This window comes from Schistocerca piceifrons, chromosome 2, assembly GCF_021461385.2.
Source record: "Schistocerca piceifrons isolate TAMUIC-IGC-003096 chromosome 2, iqSchPice1.1, whole genome shotgun sequence".
NCBI classification, from domain to species: Eukaryota; Metazoa; Arthropoda; class Insecta; order Orthoptera; family Acrididae; genus Schistocerca; species Schistocerca piceifrons.
The window spans coordinates 663,399,144-663,415,619 of record NC_060139.1 but is presented as its reverse complement, the minus strand read 5'-3'; the positions used below and the strand labels follow the sequence as shown (position 1 = coordinate 663,415,619).

General features: G+C 44.1%; 1 protein-coding gene across 1 annotated transcript in view; it reads right to left on the bottom strand.

Moving 5' to 3' along the window:
• LOC124775720 overlaps positions 1–10,401 on the bottom strand; it is a 79,099-nt gene extending 68,698 nt beyond the window's left edge. The window contains exon 1 of the mRNA XM_047250546.1: positions 9,799–10,401. Coding sequence (XP_047106502.1) covers positions 9,799–10,401 — 603 coding nt within the window. The remainder of the gene's footprint in view (positions 1–9,798) is intronic.
• Between the last annotated feature and the right edge of the window lie 6,075 nt (positions 10,402–16,476).

Below are 16,476 nucleotides of genomic sequence, written 5' to 3'. Positions count from 1 at the left end.
GTGCTGGACGTGCAGACCGCGTGAGACGACGCTTCATCCAGTCCCAAACATGCTCAATGGGGGACAGATCCGGAGATCTTGCTGGCCAGGGTAGTTGACTTACACCTTCTAGAGCACGTTGGGTGGCACGGGATACATGCGGACGTGCATTGTCCTGTTGGAACAGCAAGTTCCCTTGCCGGTCTAGGAATGGTAGAACGATGGGTTCGATGACGGTTTGGATGTAACGTGCACTATTCAGTGTCCCCTCGACGATCACCAGTGGTGTACGGCCAGTGTAAGAGATCGCTCCCCACACCATGATGCCGGGTGTTGGCCCTGTGTGCCTCGGTCGTATGCAGTCCTGATTGTGGCGCTCACCTGCACGGCGCCAAACACGCATACGACCATCATTGGCACCAAGGCAGAAGCGACTCTCATCGCTGAAGACGACACGTCTCCATTCGTCCCTCCATTCACGCCTGTCGCGACACCACTGGAGGCGGGCTGCACGATGTTGGGGCGTGAGCGGAAGACGGCCTAACGGTGTGCGGGACCGTAGCCCAGCTTCATGGAGACGGTTGCGAATGGTCCTCGGCGATACCCCAGGAGCAACAGTGTCCCTAATTTGCTGGGAAGTGGCGGTGCGGTCCCCTACGGCACTGCGTAGGATCCTACGGTCTTGGCGTGCATCCGTGCGTCGCTGCGGTCCAGTCCCAGGTCGACGGGCACGTGCACCTTCCGCCGACCACTGGCGACAACATCGATGTACTGTGGAGACCTCACGCCCCACGTGTTGAGCAATTCGGCGGTACGTCCACCCGGCCTCCCGCATGCCCACTATACGCCATCGCTCAAAGTCCGTCAACTGCACATACGGTTCACGTCCACGCTGTCGCGGCATGCTACCAGTGTTAAAGACTGCGATGGAGCTCCGTATGCCACGGCAAACTGGCTGACGCTGACGGCGGCGGTGCACAAATGTTGCGCAGCTAGCGCCATTCGACGGCCAACACCGCGGTTCCTGGTGTGTCCGCTGTGCCGTGCGTGTGATAATTGCTTGTACAGCCCTCTCGCAGTGTCCGGAGCAAGTATGGTGGGTCTGACACACCAGTGTCAATGTGTTCTTTTTTCCATTTCCAGGAGTGTAATTTTAATAATTAACAGCCTCAGTTGCACTGTTTGCCTAGAATTTACCTGAGTTTCAGTCGGGATAACCCAACCTTCTTCAGAAGAAGGTTGGGTTATCCCGACTGAAACCTAGGTTTCTGAGGCTGTTAACTATTAAAATTAAAATTAATATTTACACAGTTGCTGAAAGGGCCGCGAAATGTTGAAGATATTTAAATTGGCAAAATAGTCTTTCGTGGCCAAGACAAGCCTGCTAGGATCAAACATAGGTCTTAATTTCAGAGAGAAATTTCTGAGAATGTACATTTGGACCACATTATTCAGTGGTAGTGAAACATGGACAATGAAAACACCAGAACAGAAGAGAATCGAAGCCTTTGAGATGTGGTGCTATGGAAGAATGCTCAAAATTAGATGTACTGAGAAGGTATGGAATAACGGGGTTCTTCGCAGAATCGGCGAGGGAAACAACATATGGGTAATGGTGATAAGAAGAAGGGACATCTATTAATACATCAGGGAATAACTTAGATGGTACTAGCGGTAGCTATAGAAGGTAAAACTTGCAGAAGACGGAGATTGGAATACGTTCAGCAAATAATTGAGGATGTAGGTTACAACTCTACTCTGACATGAAAATGTTGAAATGCAGAAGGGTTTCACAGCGGGGAGCATCAAACCAGTCAGAAGATTGATTAGTCAAAGAAAGAAAAAAGGCAAGGAAAACAAGAACAAAGAGGGAGCACTAAGACTAAAAGACTGAGAACAAAGTGGTCGGTTTAAAAATGGTGTAAGACATGGATGTAGCCTTTCGCCCCTACTGTTCAATCTTTTACAGAAGAGAACTCGCTGCCTGACAAAATAAGACTGAAGCACCAAGAAACATGTCTGTGTAGTTAACAATATGTACAAATGGCTCTGAGCACTATGGGACTTAACATCTATGGTCATCAGTCCCCTAGAACTTAGAACTACTTAAACCTAACTAACCTAAGGACACCACACAACACCCAGCCATCACGAGGCAGAGAAAATCCCTGACCCCGCCGGGAATCGAACCCGGGAACCCGGGCGTGGGAAGCGAGATCGCTACCGCACGACTACGAGATGCGGGCTAATATGTACACCCCATCGGCGTGTTTGTAAATATGTAAATGATTAGAGTTATCATTCTGGGTGCCAGGTAAAACGGCCACAAGAGTGTGTTAGGGTCCTTCGTGTTCAGTATTCTTACCAGTTCTGGTACGGTATACAGGATGTAACAAAAATGTCGGCACAAATGTCAGGACACATTCCTCATACGTAGACGAATCAGTTATGTTATATGGACATTGGTCTGGATAAGCTTTGTTTCTTTGTTACAACTCAGCTTCTATAACTAATTAATTAACGTACCATGATACCCCATGCAATCGTTTCTCACAGAAGGTGTCCAATATGTCACCCACTGGCTTTGATACATACATCAAAACGCCGTCCTAGTGATCTCGGATGCACTGATGTATCCCTGGAGTATTGCTTGTGGTTTCGCAGCCCTCCATAACACGGCTACGGAGACTCTGAACATCATCTACTGTGCTTCATACGCATCTGCTTTCAAGCGGCTCCACAGTTAAAAATCCAGTGGCCTTAGGTCCGGAGAACGTGGAGGCCAGACAGTTCGTCCAGCTATACCTATTAATTTTTGTACTGACACTAGGGTCGTCGTCAACTACAAGAAGAGTAGCCGCCTGCCTCTGGTCACGAGTATCACGCTTAAATGCCCCATGCTCCCTATGTCGATTATCAGTGCCTTCAAACTTTTTCCTGCCCGGCGTCTTCATCCTGGAAATCTCTCGGGTACAAACGCTGAGCGCGAGCTCCATTGCCGTCAACTAATCCACACACCGAGTCAGAATCTACCATCTGTGCATTTGTGCAAACTGCCATTGCAGGGGCCAAGTCTGTGATTAATTCTACGTAGTAACGCGTGTGCTTGCAACAGTCGTAATGATCGCTGGAATGGTGGTGTTACCTTAAACAACCGATGACGTACGTCGCATGGCAACAGTGACAAGTAAAACAAAACACTGGCGATTCAGAACGTAGACGTCACCGAGATTCCAAAGCCTAGTTCTTGTTTGTTCCTAGCCAATTTTGATATAACATAATTTCTCTGTCTGCTTATTTGGAATGTGTCCTTTTGTGCCGTTCATTCTTTTAACACCCTGTATAAGGGGCATAACGGTGCGTGTTATTGTGTGATCACAGAAGGACACGAAGATGTTGTGTACTACTGCGAGACAGCGTTATCAGCACATTCCAGGGTTTGGAAAGTGCTTCATTATAGGTCTCCAATTGTTTGTTCGGTGGCATTATTTTGTGGAACATCTGAGGTGTGACAGTGACCTAATGTTGGACTGTGTGTGAACGTGAGGGCAGACATTTTCGGAATTAAGGTTCTGGTCGACCAGGTCTGACCTCCACAAGAAAGGGTCTCCGTATTGAGCACCAAGCATATTGTTACCCTTTCGCATCTGCGCCCGCCATCCGAGAACATGTGATGGATTCCTTGCAACATTCTGTATCATGATAAACTAATGATCGTAGACTAGCAGCTGCCTGACTAGGGGATTACCGTCCAGCACGACCGTCAAGTTTTGGAAAGATGGTGTGGTCGGGAAGTGTGGACTGCTGATCAACAGCGTCGTGTTGTGTTCAGTGATTAATCACCATTCTTCACTACCCTGGATGACCGAGGTCCACGAGTATGCCAGCGACCTGGAGTGAAATTTCATTCTTCCATTGTTCTGGAGAAGCAAAGCGGTGTGTGCTCCTGGTGTCATGGTGTGGAGGGCCATTATGACACGGACATTCTGCGTCCTCACTTATTACCTCTCATACGAAAGCATCGTTGGGCTATACTTCAACAGGACAATGCTCGTCCACAAAGGACAATTGTCTGTATCAGCAGTCTGAGTGGAGATAATCCAATCGCCAATCCACAGATTTGTCACCAGTACAACATGTGTAGTACCAGCCCGGATAACAAAACACCCCTACTGCTTTTAGTGGCTCATTTCCTACCCTAATTTCGTGAGCATTAAATACGACTGCAATCCATTACTTTTGCTTTGTTTTTGTTAATGTTCACCTTAAACCCTCCTTTCAACCGTTGTTCCAAATCCTTTCTTGTCTCTGACAGAACTATAACGTCACTGGCAAACCGCACAGTTATTTTATTTTCCCTCTGAACTTCGATTCCCTTTGCAAATTTTTCTTTTTTGTTTTTGTACGACTTGGTTCAAAATCAAATGGCTCTGAGAACTATGGGATTTAACATCTGAGGTCATCAGTCCCCTAGAACTTAGAACTACTTAAACCTAACTAACCTAAGGACATCACACACATCCATGATCGAGGCAGGATTCGAACCTGCGACCGTGGCGGTCACGCGGTTCCGGACTATAGCGCCTAGAACCGCTCGGCCACCCCGTACGGCGTGTTATCATCACTTTTCATTCGGGTCATAACGTTGGATGGCGAGAGATGGAGCACACCTTTGCAACGGTGCAAGTACTGGGCTTTTCACTTGCGACTATATCATGTATATACCACAAATACCACATGTCGACGGAACCCATACCCCTTGTGTCAGTTATAGTTGACACAGATCGCCAGCAAATACAGCAGAGACAGGCTACAAAGCAGCGATGTATCGCCATTTCAGTGGTGTAGAAGGATGGTCACGTGACTGGAGAAGCCAAATGAGCACACTTTTGTTCAAAGTAGTATTCCTCAAACCAGACTAACACATTCATCCAGAACCACAGATTGGCTATAGGGGGAAATTGCTAAACCAAATACAAGCACCTCTAATACATTGATAGGCAGTGGAGCAGGAATATCACTGCTGAACGCTCTAAATATCGAAAATGTTTGTGAGAATTGATCAGTGCGGAACATGTTGGTATACTCCTGCAGGCCTGTTAGAGTGCGTAGAAAACTACATGTGGTAAAACATACTGCTTAGAAACAAGCCACTTTTCCGAGAGGTACTGAAAGTTATATCTTACGGGGGATTGTTCTTCATGTGGCAATGTTCCTTGATAGTTCTGCCACAATTTCATACAGGTGAACGAAGTTGGCACCCACTGTCCAATCGCACGCTTAAATTTTTGTTCCAATCACAATACAACAATACACCACAGCATTGCTCCCTGGCACTGTTTGGTTTCAGAAACACGGCTTGAACATGAGGATTCTTTTCTTGTGCCCGAAGTCATGAGAATTTCTGTTCTGTAGAACTCACTTGGGACCATTAGGCTAGATTTGAATGCTTTGGACTCAGTTGCTACTCATATTCGTGGTTTGCTGGCCCCAGTTGCTAGGTTGTGTGGCTCGATAATATCCCATATCTCTCAGTGGCTAGTGGAGTTTACGTCACGACGGACTGTCTCCGTTCATCAGTGTTAATCGAGGAGTCACCTCCTCGCTAAGATGTTTTCAGTAATTCAAAAAATGGTTCAAATGGCTCTGAGCACTATAGGACTTAACTTCTGAGGTCATCAGTCCCCTAGAACTTAGAAATACCTAAACCTAACTAACCTAAGGACATCAAACACATCCATTCCCAAGGCAGGATTCGAACCTGCGACTGTAGCGGTCGCGCGGTTCCAACTGTAGCGCCTAGAACCGCTCGACCACTCCGGCCGGCTTTCAGTAATTCAGTTGCTCCTGAGTGTAACTATGTTCCCCATTTTTTCAAAGATGTGTAACACATTCTTGGATATAATGTCTGTCCCTTACGCAAAACACTGTCTTTTCATATAGACACAAGTAGGTGCCAGCGCCTAAGTGCCAATTTCAGTGGGTTCCTGCATTAATTTCTACCAAACCGGATAACACAGCCCTTTGATATGGATTACTGTGAGGTAATTTGTGTGATACTATCCCTGCAATAATACATCGTGTGTGGTTGATCATTTTCCATTCCTGAAAGGGTGAATATGCTGTATAATATTTTTATTATCACCTACTTTTTGAAAATAATTGGACACAGCCAATCCATTGCTATAGTCCTAAAACAAATTAATGTCTCCTCCAGTCCCATCCATATATTTCCAGTATCTGCATGACTTTTAAGTACTAAGCCTTTTGTTGTCGTCATCACGTTGACTTCAGAAGTGCAGTTGGGTTGAATCTCATTAATCGTGAAATCAAAACCTATCAAACTTTTACGTTTCGTGAAGTACACTAGTCTAGATTAAGAGAGCGGGCTGGTATTTTCTTGATATCTGAAAAGACATTTCAACAAACGTTCTGAGAATGTAAGTAACACTAAGAGCAAACTCATCAATATGTAACATGTACAGCAGTCTCTCTATCGTTCTGCTCTAGGGAACTCCTGCAGTTAATTTTACACACACAGTGAGTGTCCAACAAGGTGACATAATGATTCTGCCCCTCAGGAAGTTGTTATCAGTCGAATACCTTGACAACTTTCCCATGTGGATAAATTTACAGTAGCCGTAGTTGGCATGATATTGAATAAGAACCTTTTCGAATAGCTAAAACTACTGAATCCACTCTACCCATGTAGAAAAAGAATAAATTCACCAAGGTACTGCAGAGAACATTTATTTTCACCACAATTTCAAGTCAAATATTTTATGATATTGTAGGGAAGCAGCCTACTCACGCTGTAGTAAATTCTCATCAGTTTCCATTGTGTGCCAGCCAGCCTGCTGTAACTAGCTCTGACGTCATAAATGTTGCGCAATACCTTAAAAATCAAGAAAATTACCTAAAAATTTTCTAGCATGTCAGGAATAATACTAAATTAATGTGTGTTAAATATCAGTTCGATAACTTCAGCCATTTTCGAAATTTGGACGTTTTTCTGAAAAAAATCATTGGCGCAACAGAAAAGAGCTAGAGACTTCAAAATTTATATTTAGATTCATCTTTCATAATGATTTAATAAAAACAGTACTTTGGATTTCACAAATTAAGATTTTAGTGGAAATTCATGATTTTCTGGTTTTCGTCTCAAAACTGAAGGAAGCAAGATAGATTAAGTAGGCTAATAAATAAGGCTAGGATGTTTAGATTTAAATAGGTTGGAGGTCCGCTATGACTATGAAGATGTGAAAAGTTTCTTTTGAATACCTATAAAATTATAGCGATAGCGGATCTCAAAAGGGCCAGTTCAGAGCTGATCTACTGCGTGCAGTGTAATTAAATTAATTCTCTCGCCCAAAATATTTAACTTAGCCACGTCAAAATTTTATTATCAATACTTACCTGTGTGCTGAATGCACGTTTAAATTAAGAGCTTCATTGGCCATCAGCAAAAGAAGCTATAAATTATTATGTAACTTGAAGTGGTGCGTTACTAGCCGAGCGGCTAGTCGGGAGAGCCGATTTGATCAGGCGTTCCCTTAGCCGTCCGCACCGCGGCTATATATATATATAAGAACGCTGCGCGAGGAAGGAAGGCCCCAGTTCTCTCCAGACGCTGAATAACACGCCATCTGTGTCGGGAGTCGCGTCGCATCGGTATCACTGCTACAAACAGCCTCGGGTGCCGTATTAAGTTACTAGAGATACGTGGAACCATGAAATCATTTCAAATGAAGGGTTAATTCTGGGATGATTTTCATTATCTAGCTTCAGTTTGCGTATTGTCGTATTTTCACGTGCCGTCGCGGGACAGACATTCTACCAAATACACTCCTGGAAATTGAAATAAGAACACCGTGAATTCATTGTCCCAGGAAGGGGAAACTTTATTGACACATTCCTGGGGTCAGATACATCACATGATCACACTGACAGAACCACAGGCACATAGACACAGGCAACAGAGCATGCACAATGTCGGCACTAGTACAGTGTATATCCACCTTTCGCACCAATGCAGGCTGCTATTCTCCCATGGAGACGATCATAGAGATGCTGGATGTAGTCCTGTGGAACGGCTTGCCATGCCATTTCCACCTGGCGCCTCAGTTGGACCAGCGTTCGTGCTGGACGTGCAGACCGCGTGAGACGACGCTTCATCCAGTCCCAAACATGCTCAATAGGGGACAGATCCGGAGATCTTGCTGGCCAGGGTAGTTGACTTACACCTTCTAGAGCACGTTGGGTGGCACGGGATACATGCGGACGTGCATTGTCCTGTTGGAACAGCAAGTTCCCTTGCCGGTCTAGGAATGGTAGAACGATGGGTTCGATGACGGTTTGGAAGTACCGTGCACTATTCAGTGTCCCCTCGACGATCACCAGTGGTGTACGGCCAGTGTAGGAGATTGCTCCCCACACCATGATGCCGGGTGTTGGCCCTGTGTGCCTCGGTCGTATGCAGTCCTGATTGTGGCGCTCACCTGCACGGTGCCAAACACGCATACGACCATCATTGGCACCAAGGCAGAAGCGACTCTCATCGCTGAAGACGACACGTCTCCATTCGTCCCTCCATTCACGCCTGTCGCGACACCACTGGAGGCGGGCTGCACGATGTTGGGGCGTGAGCGGAAGACGGCCTAACGGTGTGCGGGACCGTAGCCCAGCTTCATGGGGACGGTTGCGAATGGTCCTCGCCGATACCCCAGGAGCAACAGTGTCCCTAATTTGCTGGGAAGTGGCGGTGCGGTCCCCTTCGGCACTGCGTAGGATCCTACGGTCTTGGCGTGCATCCGTGCGTCGCTGCGGTCCGGTCCCAGGTCGACGGGCACGTGCACCTTCCGCCGACCACTGGCGACAACAACGATGTACTGTGGAGACCTCACGCCCCACGTGTTGAGCAATTCGGCGGTACGTCCACCCGGCCTCCCGCATGCCCACTATACGCCCTCGCTCAAAGTCCGTCAACTGCACATACGGTTCACGTCCACGCTGTCGCGGCATGCTACCAGTGTTAAAGACTGCGATGGAGCTCCGTATGCCACGGCAAACTGGCTGACACTGACGGCGGCGGTGCACAAATACTGCGCAGCTAGCGCCATTCGACGGCCAACACCGCGGTTCCTGGTGTGTCCGCTGTGCCGTGCGTGTGATCATTGCTTGTACAGCCCTCTCGCAGTGTCCGGAGCAAGTATGGTGGGTCTGACACACCGGTGTCAATGTGTTCTTTTTTCCATTTCCAGGAGTGTATTTAGCGTGGCGTTTGATGAAATATTTTCATCAAATTATGGCGAGCATTCTTTTTAACATTTAATTCGAACATTTATAGTTGCATCAGCGCATTAGACTCTGAACTGCTCTGTTAGTTAGGTTGTAGGGATACTTGTGTTTTTTTTATCAGTGAATTTCGGAATATACTCAACTATTTTGGAAAATCGTTTTTGATTAGAAATCCCGGACAATCTCCTAATTCCTCAGAGCTGTAAGCTGCAGCTATAATGGTATTCTCAGATGAAGTGGGCACTAGGAACTCTAATTACAGGCTTCACGTTTTGTTAAATCACTTTCTGGGTGCTAAAAAGTAAATAGAGAGCCAGTGTTGAGAACGGCGAAAGACAGCATTAACAACATTCTAAAAGCCTGAAACTGATTCAACATGCAAGCATTTATGCAGCAATTTATTTTTACAACTTATTCGCCGCCCCACAATATGTTCTACCCTCATACTTGTAGGAATAAAGTACAATATGAGGTTAGTAGAATGAATATTGATGCTGCTGGAAAAGGAAAGTTAATCCTTACCTGAAAATCAAGTAGCCGGACTTCTGAAACTTCTCCATTCATATATTTAAACATCATGTTGTTCTTCCAGCAATCACCATGAGTCAATACCGGAAGCTTTGTTCGCGTCTTGATCTGTTCCATCCTTTCATATGAAACATCAAGAAAGCATTCAGCCAATGTCCTGTATCTTTCTGAATATTCTTCATAGCCAGGACATTTGTCTAACTCATTCGCTAGTGCTTTGAAGAACTGTGTACATGTAGATGCCATTAGCAGCCGAAAGTTTTTCTCTGTGAATATGTGCTTACAAAAGTTGTCCTTGTAGTGGGGCTGTTTGCTGAGCAGATAGACTGAAGCGGCGTGCAGCCGAGCGTATGCCCGTAGCGCGACTGCACAGTGTTTGAAGTCTAGTGGTTGGCCAGCCTGAGCCAGCCTGAAGCCAGCCATTGACAGGTCCTCCATCACAAGGAAAGTCGCGGGCTGCCGCCCCCATTGGTAGCACTTGGCTGCCAACGGCCGGAACTCGTCACCTTCCAGTGCTGCCAACTGCTCATAGAGTTGTGGCATCACATCGTACAGCATCTCTGCCTCAGTCTTGAACACATCTGACTTTTCTGCCATAGCATTAAGTTCGCCAGACCCAAGAGTGGTTTTCACTATTAGGGTTTTCTTGTGTGTCTCTTCATTGCCTTCATATCTCAGACAGGCAGTCACTCTGAAAATTAAGCTTAAATAGCCAAGCCCTTCAGCATTTGCATAGTGGACGCTTAAGGAATCCACAGTAATTTTCTTACGTTCTGCAGTCTTCAAAGCAGATTCTATGAAAGCGTGATTTATCCATGAAGGTGGCGGAACTCGTGTATCAGTCGATAATTCCATGACGCTAATTTGCCTCAAAACCAAATCTGTGGACAGAGAAAATAGTCACATCGTAACATAAACAGGCTAATGACACTATAGCTCACAGATTCTGAAAAGGGAGCCGATGAATGATACATATTATCTTCTTTAATCCTCTGCTCTCTCTCTCTCTCTCTCTCTCTCTCTCTCTCTCTCTCTCTCTGTGTGTGTGTGTGTGTGTGTGTGTGTGTGTGTGTGTGTGTGTGTGTTTCTCTCTTCAGACACACACACACACACACACACACATACACACACACACACAAACGAAAAACACATTCTCCCCCACATACATCATATAGCTAGCTTGAATTAGGAAAACGTATAGTTGTTTTATTCATACCACTCAATGGAACTAGCAAAAATCGTTGTTGTTAGTATTGCTTTGACTGAGTATTATGGCTGATGGTGAACTGACGCAATTATACTGCTGATGAGCAGTTAGTGACGTGCATATGTCAGTTGGACACAGAAAGAGGTATTGTGTACAGAGCCAGAAAGTAATATTATAATGAAAACCGATATGGGTCTAATAAATTATTTTATCACCACTTATATGAGTGAGTCAGCATACATTAATGAGAGAGCATGTTCACTTGATGATATTTCTAAAACTAGTGTTATGTATTGATGTATGTGAGTGAAATACATTGCAGCGACCTGGAGCAGCGAGTTGAAGCCTGCCATGATAGTGCTCATTGTTTTCAGTTACCATGCTTCAAGTGTGTCTGTTAGTCTCTGATGGGTCTGTGATACATGAGAGATCATACAGGGGGAAAGTAACTTGTGTGTCCTTCAAAAATGGTTCAAATGGCTCTGAGCACTATGGGACTTAACATTTGAGGTCATCAGTCCCCTAGACTTAGAACTACTTAAACCTAACCAACCTAAGGACATCACACACATCCATGCACGAGGTAGGATTCGAACCTGCTACCGTAGCAGCAGTGCGGTTCCAGACTGAAGGGCCTAGAACCGCTCAGCCGCAACGGACGACTTCTCATTCAAAAGTACTCATTATATGTAAGACTATAAAAGTCACCTGCCTCACCTTGTGATTTCCACAGTGATAGCAGGACTGTATCTGTTAGGACTGAGGTATGTGAATATAAATTCTTATTTGGACATGTTGTAGATGTTGTTAATAGCTCAGCTCGAATATAAGGTAGCTAAGTGTCTTGTTCCTTATGAACAGTTTCAACACACCAGGATTCGGTATGGTTCTGCAGCTTTTCAATACCATTAAAATGGCCACCATTAAGCCTGGACCTTACGACGCTATACAGCTCATTATGGAGAATAATGAAGTCTCTTGTGGCTCCATGTTGGTATAGTAACAGTGTACAGTAAGTTTCTGGAGATGTAACACGTGAGATGCTGCACCAGATGTCAAGGGCGACATTAAATATGGCGCTACCATAGATTATTTATGAATACCTGTATCCATAGAAAGGTAGATATCATCATGTTTGTGCACCCATACGACAAGGATGACATTAAACACAGCCCTATCAGAGATTATCAGTGAAAAACTGTACCTATAAAAGCGTGTGCATCAGTCATGTCTATCCACCCACAACTCACATTGCGCCATCCCCATATTCACTGAATCTTAACATATTACACATTTGACACATAAATAAATAATGTACTGTAAATGTATTAATATAGTTTAATGTCCCAAATCTGTGCTAAAATAATAAACAGGCGTTTGCAAACAGTCCAGTGAACCCTGTGGAACTTTTACAAAAAATTTTGTTGAAGCAATGCATATGCCAAGTATGCTTAGTGCATTTTCAGCATTGTAGATCAGACGAACCGCTGAGTAGTGAAAGCACAGCTCAATACCTCAAAAGTTTTACGTTTTTAACTTTCTTACTGTTATATATCTCAGATAAATGTAATAATATATATATTACGACAGTTGTCCGTGTTTTTAAGTGGAACCGAAAACGTTATGGCACAACGAGAAAAGATTTCTGGAAGCAAATGTTTAGAATGTGGCAGCATATGGGTGTGAAGATAGGACTCTTGCATGGGAGAGTAGGAGAAGACTAATTGTTTTGAGATGTGTCATCACAGGCGAACAGTTATCGTCTTCTGACTGGTTTGATGGGATACGACATGAACTCCACTCCAGAGCCGCTCATTTCATCTCAGAGTAGTACTTGCAAACTACGTGCTCAATTATCTGCTGGATGAATTCCAGTCTCAGCCTTCTTCTACAGTTTTTACCCTCACAGCTCAGCCAAGAACCACGGAAGCTATTCCGTCATGTCTTAACAAATGTCCTACCATCCTGTCCCTTCCGCTTCTCAGCATTTTCCATACATTCCTCCCCCTCTGACCCTGCAGAGAACCGCCTTATTCCTTACCTTATGAGTCTACCTAATTTTCAACACTCTTCTGTAGCATCACATCTCAAATGCTCCGATTCCCTTCTCCAAACTCACATTTTCAGAAACGTTGTCTTTAGTATAAGACCTACGCTTGATACTAGAAGGTATCTCTTGGCCAGAAATGCGATTTTTGCCTGTGCTAGTTTGATCTTCGTCTTCCTTGCTCCGTCCATCATGGGTTATTTTGCTGACTGGGTAGCAGAATTCCTTAACCTCAAGTACTTCGTGATCACCAGTAGTGAGGTTATGTTTCTTACTGTCCTCATTTCTGCTACTTCTCATTACTTTCGTCTTTCTCCGATTTACTATCAATTCATATTCTGTACGCATTAGATTGTTCTTTAGTTCAACAGATCCTATACTTATTCTTCACGTTCACTGACGATAGGAATGTCATCAGTGAATCTTATAATGGATTTCCTTTCATCTTGAACTTTAATCCCCTTCTTGAAACTTTCTTACACTCGTCATTGCTTCTCTATATGTAAATTGGACAGTATGGCTGAAGACCTTAATCTATATCTTACACCCATTTTAATTCGAGATCTTCGTTGTCGGTCTTCCACACTTATTGCTCCCTCTTGCTTCTTATACCGTATTTCCTTATTTGTCTCAGGACTTCGAATATCTTCCACCATTTCGCAATTTTCAATGATGTTTCTATGTTGACAAATCCTATCAACGTGCCTTGATTTTTTTTTCAGCCTTGCTTTCATTATAAAATGCAACGCCAGAAGATTCAGTAGCTATGACCGCTATACACACATTCTTCCATATAAACTCTGACTGTTGTTACTCGTACAAAGGTAAGGTTTTTCAAGTATATTCAGAATCTTTGTTGTTCACCAGACAGACGTATTTTGTAAAGATTATGAATAAACAAATTAGTACATTTGTCCTTTTTTTTTAATCATCAATCTTCTGACTTGTTTTCTGCGGCCCGACTCGGATTCCTCTGCTGTGACAACCTCTTCTATACAGTGAAGCACTTGCAGTCTATGTCCTCAGTCATTTCCTGCTATATTCCAATCTTTGTCTTCTTCCACAGTCCAATTCATTTAACCGCCCTCTGATACTATGGAGGTTACTTTTTGATGTTTTGACAGATGTCCTACCAACCTGTCCCATCCCTTCTTCTTGTCACTGTTTTCAAATGTTCAAATGTGTGTGAAATCTTATGGGACTTAACTGCTAAGGTCATCAGTCCCTAAGCTTACACACTATTTAGCCTAAAGTATCCTACGGACACGTAACGTGTATCCACAGGGCATGTGGCCTGTAATTGAAGAAGTGTCATGATGATCTCTGCATTGGCAAAAGATTCCGAAATAGTCCCCCATTCGGATCTCCGGGAGGGGACTGCCAAGGGGGAGGTTACCATGAGAAAAAGATTGAATAATCAACGAAAGGATAACGTTCTACGAGTCGGGGCGTGGAATGTCAGAAGCTTGAACGTGGTAGGGAAACTAGAAAATCTGAAAAGGGAAATGCAAAGGCTCAATCTAGATATAGTAGGGGTCAGTGAAGTGAAGTGGAAGGAAGACAAGGATTTCTGGTCAGATGAGTATCGGGTAATATCAACAGCAGCAGAAAATGGTATAACAGGTGTAGGATTCGTTATGAATAGGAAGGTAGGGCAGAGGGTGTGTTACTGTGAACAGTTCAGTGACCGGGTTGTTCTAATCAGAATCGACAGCAGGCCAACACCGACAACGATAGTTCAGGTATACATGCCGACGTCGCAAGCTGAAGATGAACAGATAGAGAAAGTGTATGAGGATATTGAAAGGGTAATGCAGTATGTAAAGGGGGACGAAAATCTAATAGTCATGGGCGACTGAAATGCAGTTGTAGGGAAAGGAGTAGAAGAAAATGTTACAGGAGAATATGGGCTTGGGACAAGGAATGAAAGAGGAGAAAGACTAATTGAGTTCTGTAACAAGTTTCAGCTAGTAATAGCGAATACCCTGTTCAAGAATCACAAGAGGAGGAGGTATACTTGGGAAAGGCCAGGAGATACGGGAAGATTTTAATTAGATTACATCATGGTCAGACAGAGATTCCGAAATCAGATACTGTATTGTAAGGCGTACCCAAGAGCAGATATAGACTCACATCACAATATAGTAGTGATGAAGAGTAGGATGAAGTTCAAGACATTAGTTAGGAAAAATCAATACGCAAAGAAGTGGGATACGGAAGTACTAAGGAATGACGAGATAAGTTTGAAGATCTCTAACGCTATACATACAGCAATAAGCAATAGCGCAGTAGGTAGTACAGTTGAAGAGGAATGGACATCTCTAAAAAGGGCCATCACAGAAGTTGGGAAGGAAAACATAGGTACAAAGAAGATAGCTGCGAAGAAACCATGGGTAACAGAAGAAATACTTCAATTGATTGATGAAAGGAGGAAGTACAAACATGTTCCGGGAAAATCAGGAATACAGAAATACAAGTCGCTGAGGAATGAAATAAATAGGAAGTGCAGGGAAGCTAAGACGAAATGGCTGCAGGAAAAATGTAAAGACATCGAAAAAGATATGATTGTCGGAAGGACAGACTCAGCATACAGGAAAGTCAAAACAAACTTTGGTGACATTAAAAGCAACGGTGGTAACATTAAGACTGCAACGGGAATTCCAGTGTTAAATGCAGAGGAGAGAACAGATAGGTGGAAAGAATACATTGAAAGCCTCTATGAGGGTGAAGATTTGTCTGATGTGATAGAAGAAGAAACAGGAGTCGATTTAGAAGAGATAGGGGATCCAGTATTAGAATCGGAATTTAAAAGAGCTTTGGAGGACTTACGGTCAAATAAGGCACAAGGGATAGATAACATTCCATCAGAATTTCTAAAATCATTAAGGGAAGTGGCAACAAAACGACTATTCACGTTGGTGTGTGGAATATATGAGTCTGGCGATATACCATCTGACTTTCGGAAAAGCATCATCCACACAATTCCGAAGACGGTAAGAGCTGGCAAGTGCGAGAATTATCGCACAATCAGCTTAACAGCTCATGCATCGAAGCTGCTTACAAGAATAATATACAGAAGAATGGAAAAGAAAATTGAGAATGCGCTAGGTGACGATCAGTTTGGCTTTAGGAAAAGTAAAGGGACGAGAGAGGCAATTCTGACGTTACGGCTAATAATGGAAGCAAGGCTAAAGAAAAATCAAGACACTTTCGTAGGATTTGTCGACCTGGAAAAAGCGTTCGACAATATAAAATGGTGCAAGCTGTTCGAGATTCTGAAAAAAGTAGGGGTAAGCTATAGGGAGAGACGGGTCATACACAATATGTACAACAACCAAGAGGGAATAATAGGAGTGGACGATCAAGAACCCTCGTATTAAGAATGGTGTAAGACAAGGCTGTAGCCTTTCGCCCCTAC